Source organism: Homalodisca vitripennis, chromosome 2 (assembly GCF_021130785.1).
Source record: "Homalodisca vitripennis isolate AUS2020 chromosome 2, UT_GWSS_2.1, whole genome shotgun sequence".
NCBI lineage: Eukaryota > Metazoa > Arthropoda > Insecta > Hemiptera > Cicadellidae > Homalodisca > Homalodisca vitripennis.
Window position 1 is genome coordinate 225166856 of NC_060208.1, and position 19185 is coordinate 225186040.

At 34.5% G+C, this 19185-nt stretch overlaps 1 protein-coding gene across 1 annotated transcript in view; it reads right to left on the minus strand.

Annotated features, from left to right (window-relative positions):
- The window catches only part of LOC124356016 (dnaJ homolog subfamily C member 13-like), an 81563-nt gene extending 63946 nt beyond the window's left edge, over nt 1-17617 (minus strand). The window contains 5 exon segments of the mRNA XM_046807162.1: nt 3377-3584; nt 6370-6542; nt 7549-7671; nt 16573-16752; nt 17597-17617. Of these exon segments, the coding sequence (XP_046663118.1) occupies nt 3377-3584; nt 6370-6542; nt 7549-7671; nt 16573-16752; nt 17597-17617 (705 nt within the window).
- Between the last annotated feature and the right edge of the window lie 1568 nt (nt 17618-19185).

A 19185-nucleotide genomic window follows, 5' to 3' on the forward strand; every position in this document is an offset into this window, starting at 1 on the left:
TGCTTTATCAACAAACTAGTATTGTCAATAAAGGAAAAAAAGATGATTTAACTGGACGTTTGAACCATTCAAAGTTGAGTTTCAATGTAGATTTGGAAATTCCTGGGTCTACATAATTTGTTAGCATTGTACAATGCCACTTTTATTCATTGTACTGCATCCTTTCAGTTCTATTGGGCAAAGACCAGTCTTCGAATTATTTTTGAACAGTGATATAATGGCTGAGAACATATTAGCAGTAAACAGCAATATTCTGAGTACTTGAACATCTCTTAGATTACAACTGACTAAGACTTACTTTCTCTACAATGTAGGGACCAGAGGGATAATTTATTCTAGTATCACAAAACCACTCAATATTCTATGCCTATCCCAGGAGAATCTATAAAAAGATCAGTCTAAAAGCTTTAGTAGGTGGGAAATAAGATATTACCAGAACAGGTCAGGTCTTTCACTGACCAATCCATGTTTTATCTAATAGAACAGAATTAATTTACTGTTTCTTAAGGATCTTATTCTTTTGAAAACGTCAATGTCAGTTGCTGCAGTAAAAAAAAACAGAATTTTTTACATTTTTGATTTGAAATAATTTACTAAACATAGCTTGATTTTCAGTATTTACAATCATGATTATTATGGTTTTTTATGTGCATTTATAAAAAGTGAGTTAAATTGTGATGCAATCAACAACAATCTCCACATCAGTAAAGATGTACGAGTTTCCCTTTCCTATTTTATTCATTATTCTCCTTGTTCTCGGGAATACCCAGCATCAACACCAATTTTTTTTTCAAATAATAATCTCTTTATCTTTTCTTATACGAGGGCTGTTCAGAAAGTAACCTCCGGTCGATTGAAAAAAATACACCAAGTTAAGTAAAAATATTTTAATATATACATCTTACAACTACATCTTTGCACTATTTTTCGACATAGTCTCCATCACGATTGAGGCACTTATCGTATCTCTTCACAAGCTTTGAAATTCCTTCTGCATAAAAATCACCCGCCTGTGCCTTGAGCCAGCCTGTGACCGCATCTTTGAGCTCTTCGTCGTCATCAAACCGCTGGGACCCGAGCCATTTCTTCATATGCATGAAGAGGTGATAGTCGCTTGGCGCCAGATCTGGGCTGTAAGGTGGATGGTTGAAAACGTCCCACTTGAAGGACTTAAGAAGGGCTGTTGTTCTGCAAGCAGAGTGAGGACGGGCGTTATCGTGCAAAAAAACGATACCGGAAGTCAGCATACCACGGCGTTTGTTCTGTATAGCTCGTCGTAATGTTTTTTAGTGTTTCACAGTACACGTCTTGATTAATGGTCGTCCCACGTTCCATGAATTCAACCAACAACACCCCTTTGGCATCCCAAAACACCGTTGCCATCAGTTTTCTGGCAGAAAAATCTTGCCGGGCTTTTTTTGGTTTGGTAGGCGAATCTGAATGTGCCCACATCTTTGATTGTTCTTTTGTCTCAGGGTTTACGTACTTAATCCAGGTTTCGTCACCGGTCACGATTCTGTTTAACAATGGTTCTCCTTCGTCCGCATAACGTGACAGAAAGTCTAATGCAGAGGCCATTCTTTGAGTTTTGTGGTGGTCGGTAAGAATTTTGGGCACCCATCGTGCACATAACTTACGGTAACCCAATCTTGCTGTCACTATCTCGTACAAAAGAGTCTTAGAAAATCTGTGGAAAATCAGTAGACAACTCCGCCATTGTGAAACGTCGATTTTCACGAACTTTTGCATCAACTGTCTGAACGAGTTCGTCAGTCACCAAGGATGGTCTACCACTCCTCTCTTCATCATGAACGTTTTCTCGTCCACTTTTAAATAAACGTACCCATTCACGGACAACTCCTTCACTCATAACTTGTGGTCCGTACACGGCACAAAGCTCACGATGAATAGCTGCTGCAGAGTATCCTTTGGCTGTAAAAAAATCGTATAACAGCACGCACTTCACATTTGGCGGTATTTTCTATTGCAGCACACATTTCAAACTGCCACAAAAACTAAACTAGCGCAGGTACGATGTTCACTCGACTACAGCTTGATGCCGACTGACCTGCTTAGTGCGTGAATGCACAGATGGCGCGCGCTACTCCCCTCCACTACCCGCACTGTGACCAACCGGAGGTTACTTTCTGAACAGCCCTCGTATTATCCTTCAACCTATTTTCTAAATGATCGTCATATTCTTTAAATTTATAATCATAGGGTCTAGCAATCATTATTCTATAAATATTTTTCCTTATATTTGCTCCTCTGGACAAATAATCAGTTATCCTAGGTGTTTGTTTACATAAGCTCTTTTTAATTGCAATCTATTCTCAGAATTTATTTTTTAAATTTAGCATAGTATTAATAAACAAATAAAATGCATTTGATACTGATTTCTCATTGAGGATTTGTGCCCATTGTATATTCATCAATTCTAATTCCAATACTTATCCTTAAAAATTTGTAATCATCATGAATTTTGTTACATTATTTGTTTTAATATTTACCCATAAAACAACAACTGAATGATCTGTAATGCCAAGATTCAATACTAAAGGATTTGATTTAACGCCATGTGTGATATTAAATCTAACTAAACAGTGTTCAATGTAGATTTTACTTTCACCTACTATTCTAGTCAGTTCACAGACAATAGAGTAGACCCATAGCTGACCAATACATGTCAGCCATGACATCATCTGCCACAGTATTACAGTTTATGTCATCTGTAAAAATCAAGTTTTTGCCAATGCAATATGCAATCAAGTGCTCAATATCAATGAGGAATTGTGCTATTGGGACGCTATGTAACTTGTACACTGCGAGGAGGAAGAAATCCACACTATCTGTGTGGCAAGTGAGTTGGAGACAGTCAGCCGACCGCACCCCTGTCAGTATGTCTACACTGCACTTATTACAGGAAAGAGCGGATACCATTGATAATCATTGTCACAATGACTAAAAGTGTTGTAACCATTAATTTTCCCCAAACGATTTACTTCTGGCAGGTTTATGCCTTCCAATTGAACCCACACTGGGTACAGTAAAATCCGATGTGTCAGTTATACCTGGACAACCTTGTGGATAACCAGGAGCAGCACATCACTAACCGCAAATGTCGGAAGAACCACTAAGCTTCTCGTCTTAAAAGAACGAAAAACCATTCATTCCATATACATTTATTTTGTTACTAGTAATCCAAACTTCGGTTAGCACTAGGAAACCAGGAAAAAAAGTTTAGACTATACTACTTTCCAATTCAAAATTTTGCTGCACATAACATTTTTTTTTAATATTTTGATTTAAGGAAACTGAACCGTCACTTTACAAGAAACAGCTGAGGGACTCCCACCAGCACGTGGATTGTACTCACCACGTGGGAGACCCACATGTCCAGTAGGCTCTGCAGGAACTTGGGGGATGACAGCAATGAGGACTTGTTAAGCTGCTCTTGCCTAAGATCACAGTCGCTGTACATGGGCTTCATCAGAGCACACACCATGTCGATGGCAGCATGTGTGATCGCTTCATGGTTCCTCTTCAACGCCTTCACCACCATGTTGCCCAGCCCTTCCCGGAATCTGAAAAATAAAGCATGACAATTGAATTTTAATCAGCCAAAACAGATATGTAGGCAGGACTGCGCGTGTGACGGTGTGTACACGTTCAGGTGGAAGGGTTGTACTGTAATCTGGCACTCTTGAGGTGGTGGACAAACTATAGTGTAATGTTTATTACACACGTTTATGTAATGTCTATTACACAGGCTTACGAAGCTCTGCCATCTGAGGTTGGAGTTAAACTGTTCAACAAGCTGCCCTTAGGCTTGCGTGTTGAAAAAAGGAAACCACTGTTTAAGAGGAAGCTAAGGCAAGTAGCCTACTACTCTGTTGGTGAGTTTGCAGATTGTGAGGATTGCAGGGGGTGCCGTTATGTGTAGCACTTTAGCTTTTTACCTTGCAAACTTTTTACATTATTTGTTTACAATTATTATAATTATTATACAATGGAATTTTATATTTTTAAGGGTACTTATTTGTTAATTGTATTGTTTTTGTTAACTTTACTTATATTCTTATATATTTTAATTGATATGACGCATGCCATACAATATTGTAATTGTCTACAGCAATAAAGCTATTATTATTATTATTTTAATAATACATGACGACCTTTCTTGGACCCCACATTTAGACGCTCTCCCACATTACAAACCCTGTACAAAAACTGTGTGTAATGCGATGGATATAAAACACAAGTGATACAGCTACTTTAAAAGTTGCCTATCATCCCCTGTTTAAAACACATCTTCGTTAAGGATTAGCTGTATGGGGTAGCACCATAGTGTATAATATAAATTTAATCATTCTTCAAGAATTCTTGGACATCTCAAATTTCGAGAATCATTTAGGAATTTCTTCAAACATCCAAGAATACTTACAGTAGTAAACCTACACATCCTAGAGGTTGTGGTGCATATACACATAAAAGCACCTGAGACAGGAAGGAGATATGCACAAATCCATCAATATGACATAAGACATTCAACCAACTAGCGCACAGCTACTAGGACAATTCCCAGCTATAGTGGTCACAAGCTGTGGAATGCATTACTGGAAGAGTTGAAAAAGACAGACCAATACCATTTTAGACATAACCTCAACAACTGATTACAGAACAGAGAATTCTACTCATTAAAAGAATTTACGGTCAAGACAACCAGACCGAGACCAGCCTTTAAGCTTTTGTACTGTAATTTACTGACACTAAACTTAACTTGAAGTTTATGTAAATAAAGATAAAATTTTATTTGATTTTATTGTCATTTACTAAACATTACCTTCCTCGATGAAGATAAGCTGTGGCTCATATCAGAATACATAGAAATTGTGTTGACATTGTAATACAATTTATTTTCAATATATAATAAATGTTATATTTTTGTATTTCAGGAATTATGATTGAATATATAAGTATAATTTAATAAATACCACAATTATTTAGGGAAGAGTTTCTACAGATTTAACAGAATAATAATCTCATATTTTAATGAAATAACTAAAAATATTTTTAAATCTTTGTTTATAGAACTGTGATTTAAATAAAGCAGAAATTTATTCTTGAGTGTACAATTTGGTTGACTTTTGAAAACAATGTTAGATATAGTTACCAAATGTTTACTGAGGCTAACTTGTTTAGACAATCATATCTTACCTGAAATTTTCTGTATTTGAATTGAATAGTCCTTCCACCTCAGTCGGAAGAAATAGATAGATTTTGCGACAATTGAAATATTATTAATTTATTCTCATGCGCCTTTTGTGTACTAACTGTCTCAAAAATCACATAAGATATTGTTTATTGACATTCTTTTGTACATTATCATAGAGATAAGAACAAGAGTCATAGAAATACATGTTAAAATTCAGTGGTTAGGCGTTGTCAGTACATTGATAAAATTCATCAAGTTGGTAGAAAGGATGTTCTTGTAGCCAGCACTTCAGAAGTTGTCCAAACTGCAGCCTGCTGATCTTCTTCAGGTTCTCTGGAAGGGCATTCCATAACTTGGCTCCAGCGTAGGTCAGTTTCCTTTCTGTGGCTGTCAGTCTGTGTACAGGGAGTTGGTAGCTAGAGGCATGTCTGGTATTGTAGCTGTGAATTTGGGCACCAGTTCTTGCTGCTTGGGGTGACTTGAGGTGGAGAAAAGAGACTGCTTCCAGGATGTAAAGATTCACTACAGTGAGTATTTTCAACTCTGCAAAGGCTTGACGACAGGATTCTTTAGGCTGGAGACCCTTTAGAACCCTGATAGCTCTTTTTTGGTGGACTAGGAGCCGCTGCAAGTTGCTTGTTGTAGTGCCCCCCCATACAAACAAAAAAGTTTATAGAAACATTTGATAAAATGTTACGAGCATTCAGAACACTATTTTTTTCTCTTGCTTCATAAATAATAGAGTTGTGAATTTTTTTAAGTTTAAAGAGTCACCACAATGGAATGAAATGGCGTTCCAAGTTTGTGAACAAATTTAGTTGAGATATTTACAAGATCAAGTTTTGTACTAAATTTCAACTTGTTTGGGTTTTTTATGACAGTTTTGTTTCTACAAGCTCCGTTATATAGCATATATATATATATATATATATATATATATATATATATATATAAACTTCTGAAGAGGGCGGTGATTTTGGCCTCAGGGGGTAATGTTTAATGAAGTTATGCTGAAATTTTCAGTAAATCCTACCTTGGTGGGGACAATTGTAACAGGCTCATTTTGTATACAGATTTATGAATGGCAGACAAAAAGAAAGCAGAAGTGAGGATTCAAACAGAATATGCACACTATAGACTGTGTAGAAACTTACCCGCGGAGAGTTGAGAATGCGCTGAAGCCAGCCTTAGAAGCTATCAGTCGACGTAAGGTGTGGAACAATGCCTCCAGATCAGCAGGCTCCATGTCTTGAGGATCTATCTCCCGTTCCATGATGGCCTGCATGGTTTGTTGTATCGCCTTTTCCTTGTTGTCTGAGAAAAGTCCCTGGATACACAAATTACACATTTAATTAACACTACTACAACTTGCTTTTAACCCTTTGCACGCCACTAATAAATCCTCTTTCCTATAACACCAAGACATGTAAAAAAAATTGTTCTTTAAGTTCAAAGCTAATTTTTATTATAACAATTATAAAGGGTAAAAGCAAAAAAAATTATAAAACAGGGCATTTTACTTAAAATCAGCATATTTATTGATAAAAATAAAAAAGTACTATTTACAAAACTGTTTATTTTAAATCAATTATTTTAAATAACTTAAAATTAAATTAAATACACCTCGTCCTACTATAAAACAAGATAAATATTTCAAACTAATCACAACACTAACACAAGATGAAGAATAATAATGAGATACGTAGTAGATGCGCACTTGTGACAACCGAGAAAGCAGTAATACTAGCCACGGATGTTTGGTTATGGCTGTGTAGGAGACGCAGAACTTACGAGCAGGTGGTCGGAGTTAGACAAAGGGCTCTCCTGTCCCCCCCTGCTGCAAAGTGAAGGTCGTTTATAAATACTTCTTGGCAAGCGCGTGATAAGCCCGTAGCATGCACCAGGCATTTCAAAGGCCTTTTGTGAACTATACAACTCTCCAAGAGACATAATTTATAATATCGGATATAACTGTATTTGGCGTTTTGGTCAAAGTCTACAATTCTAATATATCCATTTATGGCGTGGGAAAGGTTAAATTCTTGAAACACCATTTTTTCTCAGAGCTATCCCAACTCATGTTGACTGTAAAATGAGATTTCTGCAGGATTTGAATTGAAAATGGTGGGAAATATGCATCTCTAGTCTATTTGCTGAGATCAAGTGGTACATGGTCTATGGCACGAAAACAGATAGCACATTTAAGTAGTGCTTGACCTCTATAGTTCTACTTTTAACACGGTGGTACCAAATGTGTTAAGAAAATAAGTATAATTTACACTGTTATGTTTTAACATTAGCTATTCTAATACGAGTTGACGGACACTACTCACATCCTGAGTGACCTGGTGTATCAGTCCACTGTACGGTACATTGGTGTTGAAACGTTCCAACATCTCAAACAACGACCTCTTGCACGGCACCTCTCTCAGGTACTGCATGTGTAGCGATTCTACCTGGAGAGAACATTGACAACTTTAACTTATTTACATTCAAACACATAAACCAATATTTAAAACTTTTATTTTTGTGAGGCCTTTCGATAGCCAGGCTATCTTCATCAGACACATCACATAAGTTAACAAGTAACCAATACAAGCTCCATCTTCAACATTGAGGAACTTTGTTTAAATTTCAAATAAGTAGCAATATAGCTATTCAAAACAATAAATATAATTGTAATTTAGTTTTTACATAACACATAAATCTATTGTAGAGTTTCTAAACAAGCGTAAAATGGCAATAAAATAATATTTTGACTGTGTTATTTTGATGCTCAATAAAAAATTAGTGGAGTTGTACAAAATGCCCCCCACCCCCCCCCCCCCCCACCCCCCCCCCCCCCCACCCCCCCCCCCCCCCACCCCCCCCCCCCCCCACCCCCCCCCCCCCCCACCCCCCCCCCCCCAATATAGTGAATTCTTTTGGGAAGTAAAGGGGAAATTTTTTTTTTTTTATAAAAACAAAAAAACCCAAAAATTTTAGTTTTTTAAATGAGATTAGGGAAATTTTTTTTAATACCCTTTTTTAAATTTTGGGCATTTTTTTTAAAAAAATTTTTTTTAAAAGGGGGTTTAAAATTTTTTAAAAAAGGGAATTTTTTTGGGTTTTTGGTAAATGGGGGGGGAATTTGTTTTTGTTTTTTTTAATTTAAAATGTTTTCTTTTTAAAGATTTTTTTTAAAACTTTTTTTTAAAGGGGTATCCCAAAACCCCCCCGAGTAAAAACCCATGGGGCCCCATTTGGGAAGTAGCTAAATTTTTTAAAAAAATAAATATTTTTTTTTTAATAAATAAGGGAACCAAAAAGGGTTCCCAAAAAAAAAGGAAAAAAAAAATTAAGACCCCTTTCCCCAAATAAAAATGTTTTGGGCATTTAATTGGAAAAAGCATGTTTTTTTTTTTTTAAAATTCTTTTTTGTTTGAGGTTTTAATTAAACCATTTTTTTAAAAACCCCTTTCTTTAATTTTATTTTAAAATTTTTTTTTTCCCCATTTTTAAACAAATTTTTTTGCAAGAGAACCTGAATTTTAATTTTTTTTTTTTATTAAAATTTTTGTTTTTTGTTTTTCTTAAAAAACCCCCAAATTTTTTTTTAAAGGGATTTTTTTTACAAATTTTAGTAAAAATTTTAACTTGAAAAAAGGGGAAAAAAAAGGGGCCCCTTTTTCTTTTTTTCTATTAATACCTTATAGTTTTAGGGAAAAAATTCCAAAAATTTTAAAAAAAAAAAAAAAAGGGAAAAGGAACGGCCCCGTTTTTGTACCATGTGGGGCTTTTCTGGGGTAAATGTGTAACCCCTTAAAAACCCCTGTTTTTGAATGGGGGTTTTAAATTTTTTCCGTGAATTAAGATTTTTTTTTATAAACAAGTTTTTCAGTTCCAACTTTTAAGTCTTTTTTAAAATACACCCACCTAAAATTAAAAGGAAAAAGGAAAAAGTTTTTTTAAAAAATTTTTTTATAAAAACCAAAATATTGCCTGGGTTTTCATTTTCAAAGTTTTAACGGAAGAGCCCATCCTAGGCTTTGGCCCCTTTCAGGAATTTGCGATTCTGCTGGACATCCAGCTGTGTACTGGGCCAAGTTGTGTCCCTGTTCTTCTAGGACTCTGTTACGCCCAAGTAAATCGTTTGGGAGGCAGTCTACCGTACGGAGTCTAGTCTCGCCATTTTAATAAAAATTTGTAGCGAAGAAAGTAATGTGAGTGGATGGTTTGTGAAATTCGCCTGTACTTCGAACAGTAACGCGTTCGCTCCGTGGTTTTGCCCTTTCCTCTAAAATCTAAATTTTTTTTAAACTAACTGTTTCGCTGATGAATGATTAATATATTTTTAAAATGTACAGTTTAGTGGAAATGTGAATAAGTATCGTAATAATATTATTATAATGTGAAAGAGATTAATATTAAAATCAGATTTTTGCGGCCAACTAGTGTTCTGATTATCTAATTTCCAAGTCCCGTCTCCGTCCGGTTACAACTTGTTATAAAATATACAATTTTGTGTATTGATGTAATTCCCATTTAATGGGAAAACTACCATAGGTATTTATAACTTTAATCGTAAATTTAAATAACTTAATTATTTGGAAGAAAAAAATTACAATAAACGGTGCTCATAACAGATTCATTTACAAAAACTAACTCAGCCTGCTGCCTGGTGCGAGATAACGCAGAAACTAGTATTACTTTTCTTCTGGTGGCCCAACTGGTAAATAACTACTCTTATCGTCTTACAATAGAAATAGTTATGAAAAATAACAAGTTTGGTGAATCTTTGAAATCATATAATAAAACTCTGTTGTATAATTAATTATTGTGTTGTATATATAAATTATTATATGTGTAATATAATTATGAACACATTTTTAGACTTAAATTGTTGCTAACTGCCTTGCTCTGTGCTTATTTATATATTTATTATGTTTTATTTTATATTATGCTTGTTTAATACTTTTAACGTAAAACAAAGCTGTTAATACGTGAATACAGACAAAATATTAGGCTACACATGGGCTTTAAACAAATATTTTACAATGAACAAGTGTAGTTTATTGTAAAATACAAAACAACTTACGTACGTATTTTTACCTATATATAAATACAAATATAGCTCCCGGCGGAGCAAGTACTTTTTGTAATTCAATGTTTTATTGAAATTATATATATATATATATATATATATAAACATTGAAACACAAAAAGTACTTGCTCCGCCGGGAGCTATATATAGCATATATATAATATATACATACATACATAAATATAAATTGTACTTGTGTAACTAAGCCGTACAGAGGTACAATAGAAAGAGAATATACCAACAAAACAAGCACTCTTTTAAAAGTAAGGAAAGCGTAAACATTGGTCTGATATTTCTCCTACAGATTTTGAGTGTCCATTATCTGCTCGTATGCGGTTGAACCTAACCTAATTCATTTCCAAAGCTGCTTCAAGATGTGAAATTTAAGAAATGTTGATATAGCACGTTCCCTAATACAATGAAAACGTACGTAAAATGAATATATTCTACCCATTTTATAATTCAATAGCGCGTAATAGATATTAGTAGTCAAATCTCGAAATCAAGGAGTAGCAGAAGAAAACTGCAGTACTTGATAGTACATTAAGTATATTTATATAGTATATAATTTAAGAAAGTATTTCACTTTAATTTCAAATAATTATTATTCATGTCTGAAAAAGAACATGACTACAGGGCGCTGCCTATCAAATTTAGCTCAAACCAACTCCGTCTTCATCTGGTGGACAAGAACTTATCTAGCAAAACAGTTAATATCTGAAGTAAAGAAATGATTTTTGTTCTTTGATATTAAAAGAGATTGGTTGAATCAAAGTTTGTATGTATGCACATGTGTTTGATTGCACGATTATTATTTGTTTTATTACAAAATAGAATCATATAATCGGTATTAAAAATCAAGATAAAAGGGGGTTTAAAGTTAATTTGTATTATTAAACTAGCAACGTGTTCAATGATTGTTTATATAATCAAAAGTTTGAATCATACAAAAAAAGGTTGCACTGTCCTCACATAATAATAATTAAATACCTTTATGAAGACCTTTCACAGCTACACAGTTTTCAGAACAATTGATGTTTATTAAATAACTTACAAATCTACGATATATAAGTTGAAGTAACACATAGAATTAAAGATAAAATCAAGATTTGAATAATATTAACTCTCTGGTTGCCAACTCCTTCCTTAGTTTTTATGTAAGTTGAATGTGTGTATGTGTTTTAATTTTTTTTTTTAGTAAATTATATGCAACGTATTAAAACGTTAACAACACAGAAATACTGGTTTAACGTCTTATCAGAGTACTGGTATTGGCTAAATCAGTATTTATTTTTTGTCTCATTTGTGCCGATTAACGGTATCAAATTTAGTGATAACAAGTAGACTTTTATTAGCCTTGGTCTGTCTCTACACAATGACTCACAATAATTGATATTAGCTACAAGTCAGCATTCACGGGTAAATTTTAAACTACCAATATCACACACGCCCTACAATTAACAAACGACTCTACATAATAATGAGCTGCGATTCATCATTTAAGTTAAAATAACTGAATGCAGCTTCCAAGTAAAATCACAAACAGAGAAATATATGTAATGAAATATTAATGAATTGAATAAACGTATAAACATACTCCTCTTAAATCTTGCGGACGAGATATAAAAATAAAAATTATTTTTCTTTCTTTTTTTAGTTCTTTTGTACAATACGTAATATAAAATTTTTAGGAAACAATAATATTATATTCTCAAATTACTTTATTTATTAAAGTTCTATACTTTTAATAAATACTTATAGTTATTCACTTTAAAAGAAAAATACGACCACAAGGGCGCCCCTGGCAGTTACAGTCTAAACTAACTCGGCCTGCCACCTGGTGGACAAGAAGTGAACCAGCAACACTGTTAACATCAAAAGAAAAAAATATTGATATTTTGTGTTCTTATACATTAACACTGATTACTGGAATTAAAAAGTTTAGAATTATGTCCGGCTGCTTCATAAAAAAGAGCACATGTCAGTATATCTATCTTTGTATTAATATTACCGGGATTAATTTAAACAGATATATTCAAAGGAGAGGTTTTAAAGTTAATGTTTATTAAAAAAAACTTGTAAATAATTATTCCTATAGCAAAATCTAGGACTATGCACCTCACATATTAGTGCCAAGATTCCGTGGGAATGTTACTAAAATTATATACAAATAAAATTAATTGTATCAATAAATTACTTGTATAGAGCGGCAAATATTTTCTATGATAATAAATTATTTGACATAACAAATATTGTATTTCTGCAGTTGTATATGTCCACAGTGTGATGTGCAAGGGGTGTTTTCAGTTGTGGTGTTGAGGGGGGGGGTGACTGACGTAGGCGATGCTCATATTACACTCTGACTTTCCAGACATCCCCAGAGAAGCAGAGAAGATTTCTGGATACGCCGCTGTGCTCAAGTATAAAATATGATGAATTATTTATTAAAATAGCGGAATACACCTAAAAGAGCGTCCGAAATACATTTTGGCCAAACCATCACGGTTATTATATTCGTATATAGCACTTTGGACAACAGGTAAGTAGCCAACGGCATTCGGACTGCGAGTATAACGAGTACAATGGACATTGTTTGAACTATAAAAGGTTCGTTATCAAGTACGATATTGGAATTGTGATGCGGGATTGGCTTGGGAATTTCTCTGTGTGATTTAGTTGATGAATTTTTGACAGTAGTTGATAACGTAGTTAAAAATCTGTGTGTACAAATTACAAATATTGTTAAACTTACAAATATAGTCAAAAGAAAATTAACATTACTAATAAAACAAATTTTATTTTTGACCTTAAAGTATACCTAGTTTACTCATTAAAATTGATGCATAGAAAAAGCAATATGAATTGCAATATTAAATGTATCTCAAATTAGTTTAATAATTAGTTTTGTTTATACAAGGTAAATCGTATTTGTATTTTTGAAATAATTGTAGTTTAATAAAATAATAAAATTTTCAATAGAAAATCACGCGTTATTTCAAACGTTACCAACACGGAAATACTGGATTGGTGGCCTCGGTGTATTTCTACACTATTGACTATATATCAAAATCGATATCAGCTGTAATAATAATAATAATAATAATGTTTTATTGCGTGAACATAAGCTGTTATTCAATATATGAGCTGTCATTCAACATTCAGGTAAAGTCATTCAGGAATGCAGCTTCCAAATAATATTTGCTATCCAATACAGCATTAAAAGAAGACGGTATACCCTAAATAATATACTTAAATACCTATATAAACATACAAAGCTTAAATCTGCAGACGGGTTGTTGAAAAATTTAATCCAATTTTCTTTTTGTGTTTTACTTTTTTTGTACTATACACGACGTAAATTTTTATTAGTAAATTATATTATATTTTAAAAATTATTTTATCTATCAAAGTTTTGAATTTTCAATTTATGTACCTAAATATATTTGATTTAAAAGAAAAATACAATTACAAGGGCGCTCCTGCCAGTTCTGGTCCAAACTAACTCGGCCTGCAAACTTGTGGACAAGATTTGAACCAGCCATACTGTCAACATTAAAAGAAAACAGAATTAATATTTGTATTCATAAAAATTGAAACCAATTACTGGAATTAAAATTTGGATATATGTCCAGGTATTTTATGAAAAATGTGATTATGATTTTTATACGTATTCAACTATTTCATGAAAACGGCACTTATATATCTTTCACTCATATTGCCAGGAATACTTTATTTATTAATGATTTATTCAAACTGTAGGTCTTAACCTAAGGTCACATTTTTCAAAAGTTTATTTCACAAAACTGGTTACGGTCATTCGCGAAAACAGTTAAACTGTTAAAAGCAATTTACATGATAACAAAATCTACGAACTACAAAATGAATTTACATGAATTTGTATAAACATGTTCTTAACTCTTATGTGGCTGCCAAGGAATTGATTTTATCCATGTTTGAGAACAGTTTAAACAAACGTGAATGTTCCTGCCAATCCCGTGCCTAGAACCGCAACTGCCGGGGCCTCAGTGGGTCCTTAAAGTCTATGAATAAGTTTAAATAGCTTGGAAATGTAATCAGATCATTTATCATGTCTTCTTGACATACTTTATTAATCGTGACCAACTTTGTAATTCATCTGAATATTTTATTTAACACGTTCATTTACAAGTATAATACGAATCACATGAGTCACACCCTGTATTACAGTTATGAGTTTAGCTTATATTCCCTTTTTAAATAAAAACATCAAACCTGGATTGAAATGATAAATACGAGATACCAGTAAAAAACCACAATTGCTCTTTGTTAGTAAGATTAAAGCAAATGATTAAATAGCAGTTTTATCTGCCACTAAACTAAATATAGTAGATAGCTGATCACGTTTTCGGGTGACATTACATGATTACGTTTTCTGGAGAAAGTAGCTGACGTTTCTGGTGACGTTTTCCTGGTGACAGTACAGGTAGATGATCACGTTTTCGGGTAACAGTAGCTGATCACGTTTTCGTGTAACAGTAACTGATTCACGTTTTCGGGTAACAGTTGCTGATCACGTTTTCGGGTAACATTGGATGATCACGTTTTCTGGAGACAGTAGCTGATCACGTTTCCTGGTGACAGTAGCTGATCACGTTTTCGGGTAACAGTAGCTGATCACGTTTCCTGGTGACAGTAGATGATCACGTTTTCGGGTGACTGTAGCTGATCACGTTTTCCTGGTGACAGTAGATGATCACGTTACCGGGTGAATGTAGCTGATCACGTTTTCCGGGTAACAGTAGCTGATCACGTTTTTCGGGTAATAGTACCTGATAACGCGCCAATAAGAGACTGCGGAGTTTCACGGAACTGGCGTTCATAGTAAATTTTGAAACTCTAGAAGAAAGTTGGAGTTTTAAATTATTTTGCGTGTGTTCGTTTGTGCTTATGATATATAAACGCGTGTGGTTCCACGAAATTCCCTTGTGTGATTAAATATACGTGTTCAGAGAATTACGCATCGCAGACTAAGGCCTACCACACACGGGTCGACCGGTTTGCGACTATAGTTTCAAATCGGTTTGCAGACGCAACTGTTTGTTGACCTTGGACGTGTGCTGGAGTGGGGATCAACACACGGGCTGACTAAACTGCAACCAGTTTGAAATCAGTTGCCGACTGGTCGCATGCGACCCGTATTTTCTTGTCACCAAACAGTTGCGTTGCATAGTTTCACGTGTTTGTGAGTGCAAGATGGGTGATCAAGAGTTGAATTTTAAAACTTGTAGCAGAGGTCGAAAAGTACGAAGTGTTGTATAATTACAAATTACCAGGATATTCTAGAAAGGATATAACTGACAAGGCTTGGCACGAGATTGGAGTAGCAATGAACATGACAGGTAATTTGATAGCAGATATGTGCAGGTGTCCCGTTGTGAAGTAGTGCCAGCCAAACGATATGGGTTTTCAGTCAAAATAAGCAAAAATGTTTAGTGTTGATATCTCAAGACCTATCGTTATCATCGATAATTTGACAGTTTTTAAACCGTTTAAAATTAGAATTTTTTCATGACCACCATACTTTATCTGTACTATAGTAATATGTGAGAAACTAAAATTCATGCGGTTTGATAATACAGTCTTGAGAAAATAAAACATTTTTTACCGTTTCATAATGGCGGTAATGTAAAATATTTTACCCATTTAAAATATCATGGACTTTGGCCCTTTATTTATGGGGACATTCTGTATTATAATTTTAAATGAAAAGAAATTAATAATAAGTCAGTTACAAAATATAGTTATATAATTTAATGTACAAAGTTTTTATTGAAGTATGTTTTGACAGTTTACTTGAGTCCTTATAGGGCTTGCAAAAACCGACATCTTGCAATCAATGATGTTTCACTTGGAAGAATGATTTATTCTATAGCTTTTTCCCACTGCCAGGGCAGAGATGCTTGAGGAGAAATGAAGTAACTTGCCAAATATTGTCTCACAGTAAACTGCCGAAGAGCGTTCAGTGATTGGATGCTGTCTTGGGCATGGTCCTTCAGCTATTTCCACTGTAGGCTGGCGTTATAGTCGATACCTTCTCTTTTACGTACGTAATTGTGTAGGATACAAGCGGCTTTTACGATGTCGATTACTGTTACTGCATTGCGACATCTTATGGGACCATTTAACACTGCAAACTTTTCAGTAGCCATACCAAACGTGCATTCAATAGATTTTCTTCCTCGGCTTAATCTGTAGTTAAATATTCTTTTTACATCATTGAGTATGGTCTCATTACATTGCGTGCTAGTGGAAACGCTTCATCTGCCAAGAAGTAGTAAGGGAATGGTCTTTGTATGTCGTCGTATCGCAATGGGGTGGGTGGCGGAGTTTGAAAAGCACCATGGTTGAGCCAGGTATCGCATGGCACTGACCTTGTAAACACCTCCATCGCTATTTCGTCCAGCATATCCTGGTTCTATCATAGTGAAAGCACCATCAGCATCACAGCATCCGAGTAAGATTAATGAATTGAAACTTTTATAGTTAAAATTTTCTGAACCAGTATTTGGATATTTCTCAATGCGGATATGCTTTCGTCTAACGCCCCAAGGCAATTTGGTAAGTTCCACAATGTCTCAAAACGTTCGGCAATTACTTTCCATTGGTCACCTATTGGTTACCGGCATGTAAGTTGCTTGCAATGCATTCCAAATGATTTTCGTGGTTTCTTTAATAATGACTCCAACTGTACTCTCGCCTCTTGCAAAATATAAAGAGAGAGCGACAAATGAACATCCTGTAGCCAAATACCTGTAACAAACGCTTGAATGTAACAAGCATAATTACTGACGGGTTTTCATAAATTATATATAAATACTTAGTGTATTTATCACACGTACAATATTGTGCATTTTTCTACTTTATACTACAACTTACATCGGCCCAACCGATTCAAGTTTTGCTATCCCTTTTTTTCTTTTCAGCTGCGGAATGCAAAGACAAGTGGCGTAATCTCCGGACAGTATTCATGCGAAAAATCAAACCTTCACCTTCGGGATCTGGCGCTAAGAAGAAGGCCTACTACCTGGCAGAGGCCATGCAGTTTTTTTGCCGTTTGTAAGAACATCAGCTCCTCCTTCTACAGGAAATTTACCAGAGGTTCCTAACTGTAGCGACGTAAATACCGACGAAACTTTATTGGAATCACAAATATTGGATGATATTCCAGATGATCCTTCAATTGAATCACCGCAATCGCCGTCAATAGTACAGGATAATACTTCCCGGTCATCCCCAATCATACCAATACAACCTCATACCAGCTCACAGCCATCGTCCATTCCGAATGAAGGTAAAAAACGCCTAACGCAGAAGAAAAAAAGCCGCTGTCGAAGCAGATCAATGTTTTGCTGCATATTTTAAGGCAAAAACAGCACGACTTGAAAATAGTACTACCGCAAACGATAGTAACAAGAAAGAAGCTTTGAAAATGTTCCTTCTTAGCTTGATACCAGAGTTGGAAGAACTCAGTGATTCACAAATCAAACAATTTAAACGCAAAGTTTTTACTCTTATTGATGAAATATCAGGCACATCAGATGTCACACCAGCGTCGCCACATTCCAGCATTTCACTAATCTCTCACCAGTCAGGCAGCAATATTAGTGCGCCGCCAACATCCGCTGGTAATTACTACACGCAATTTACACAGGACATTGACGCCAACCAGTTCTATGTGCAAAATCTGGAATAATTACTTGATATCTAATTTTGTATTTTGACAATAAATACATACCTTAGAGTTATGAGTATTCTTTCTTCAGCAGTCACACATTCCCTCATATTTGTGTCAAACCTTATGTATAAATGGAGCAACCAGCGTCACCAATTCCACATATGACTCTTTGGACATTCTGTAGAAAGCTATAAACTTTCTGTCCGTCTCTTTTAATTGTTCAGCTGCTACGAATAGTCTGCACCTTACATTTTTCTCTATGTATGGGTGACACCAATATTTTCTGCGCATTCTTCGTTGTCTACGACGTAGAAAACATGCAATTATGTCTTCCTCATCCTCACTAGTACTTGAAATGATCGATAAAGTTACACTCCGACAAATAACTATTCAATTATTGATAATTTATCAAGTAAAAAATGTGAATGTAAACATTACTATACCACTATACGCATGTTCGCACAGAGATTGCCCACTGATCCACACCCAGTCGCGTCGTGTGTGGAGTCAGGTTTTATTTTGGTTGCAAACTCGTTGCGTTTTGAAACTAGTTCTAAACTCTGGTTGCAACAGGTCGACCCGTGTGTGGTAGGCCTAAGACGTTACTTACATCATTTTTAGTTATACAGTACAACGGGCTGTATTGCGTAATTGACTACGTCAAACGGGACTGTTGATTTATATTACAATTTAGTTGTAATAGTATGTCCATTGCAAAGTTTTTAAAATAAAATTTTTTTAAATTTGACAATTTCAACTAACTGGAAAATGGTCATTTATTTACTAGAAATATTTAAAATACAATGACACACGTTATGAGGCATAATTAACTTTGAAATTAACACCCATCAAATTGCTACTTTTACATTCCTTTATAATATACCTACCTACATATACAGTATAGCTTACGGTAATACAAGTGTTTTAATCTTAATAATTACTGTAGCTGTATGTCAATTACCTTGTAAGGTTTGACTGCAGTCTCCAACTAACCTAAAATACTGTTTTTAATCAAGCAACACTAGGTATTACTCAAATTGTTTAAGGCACAATCAACTCGTTTGGAAAAATTAGTTTTCCTGTAGTATTAACCTTATATATCCACAGACATATGTTTAACAAAAATAAATAATCTCGTGGTTTGTAGATATATTAATTTGTATTATTAATAGA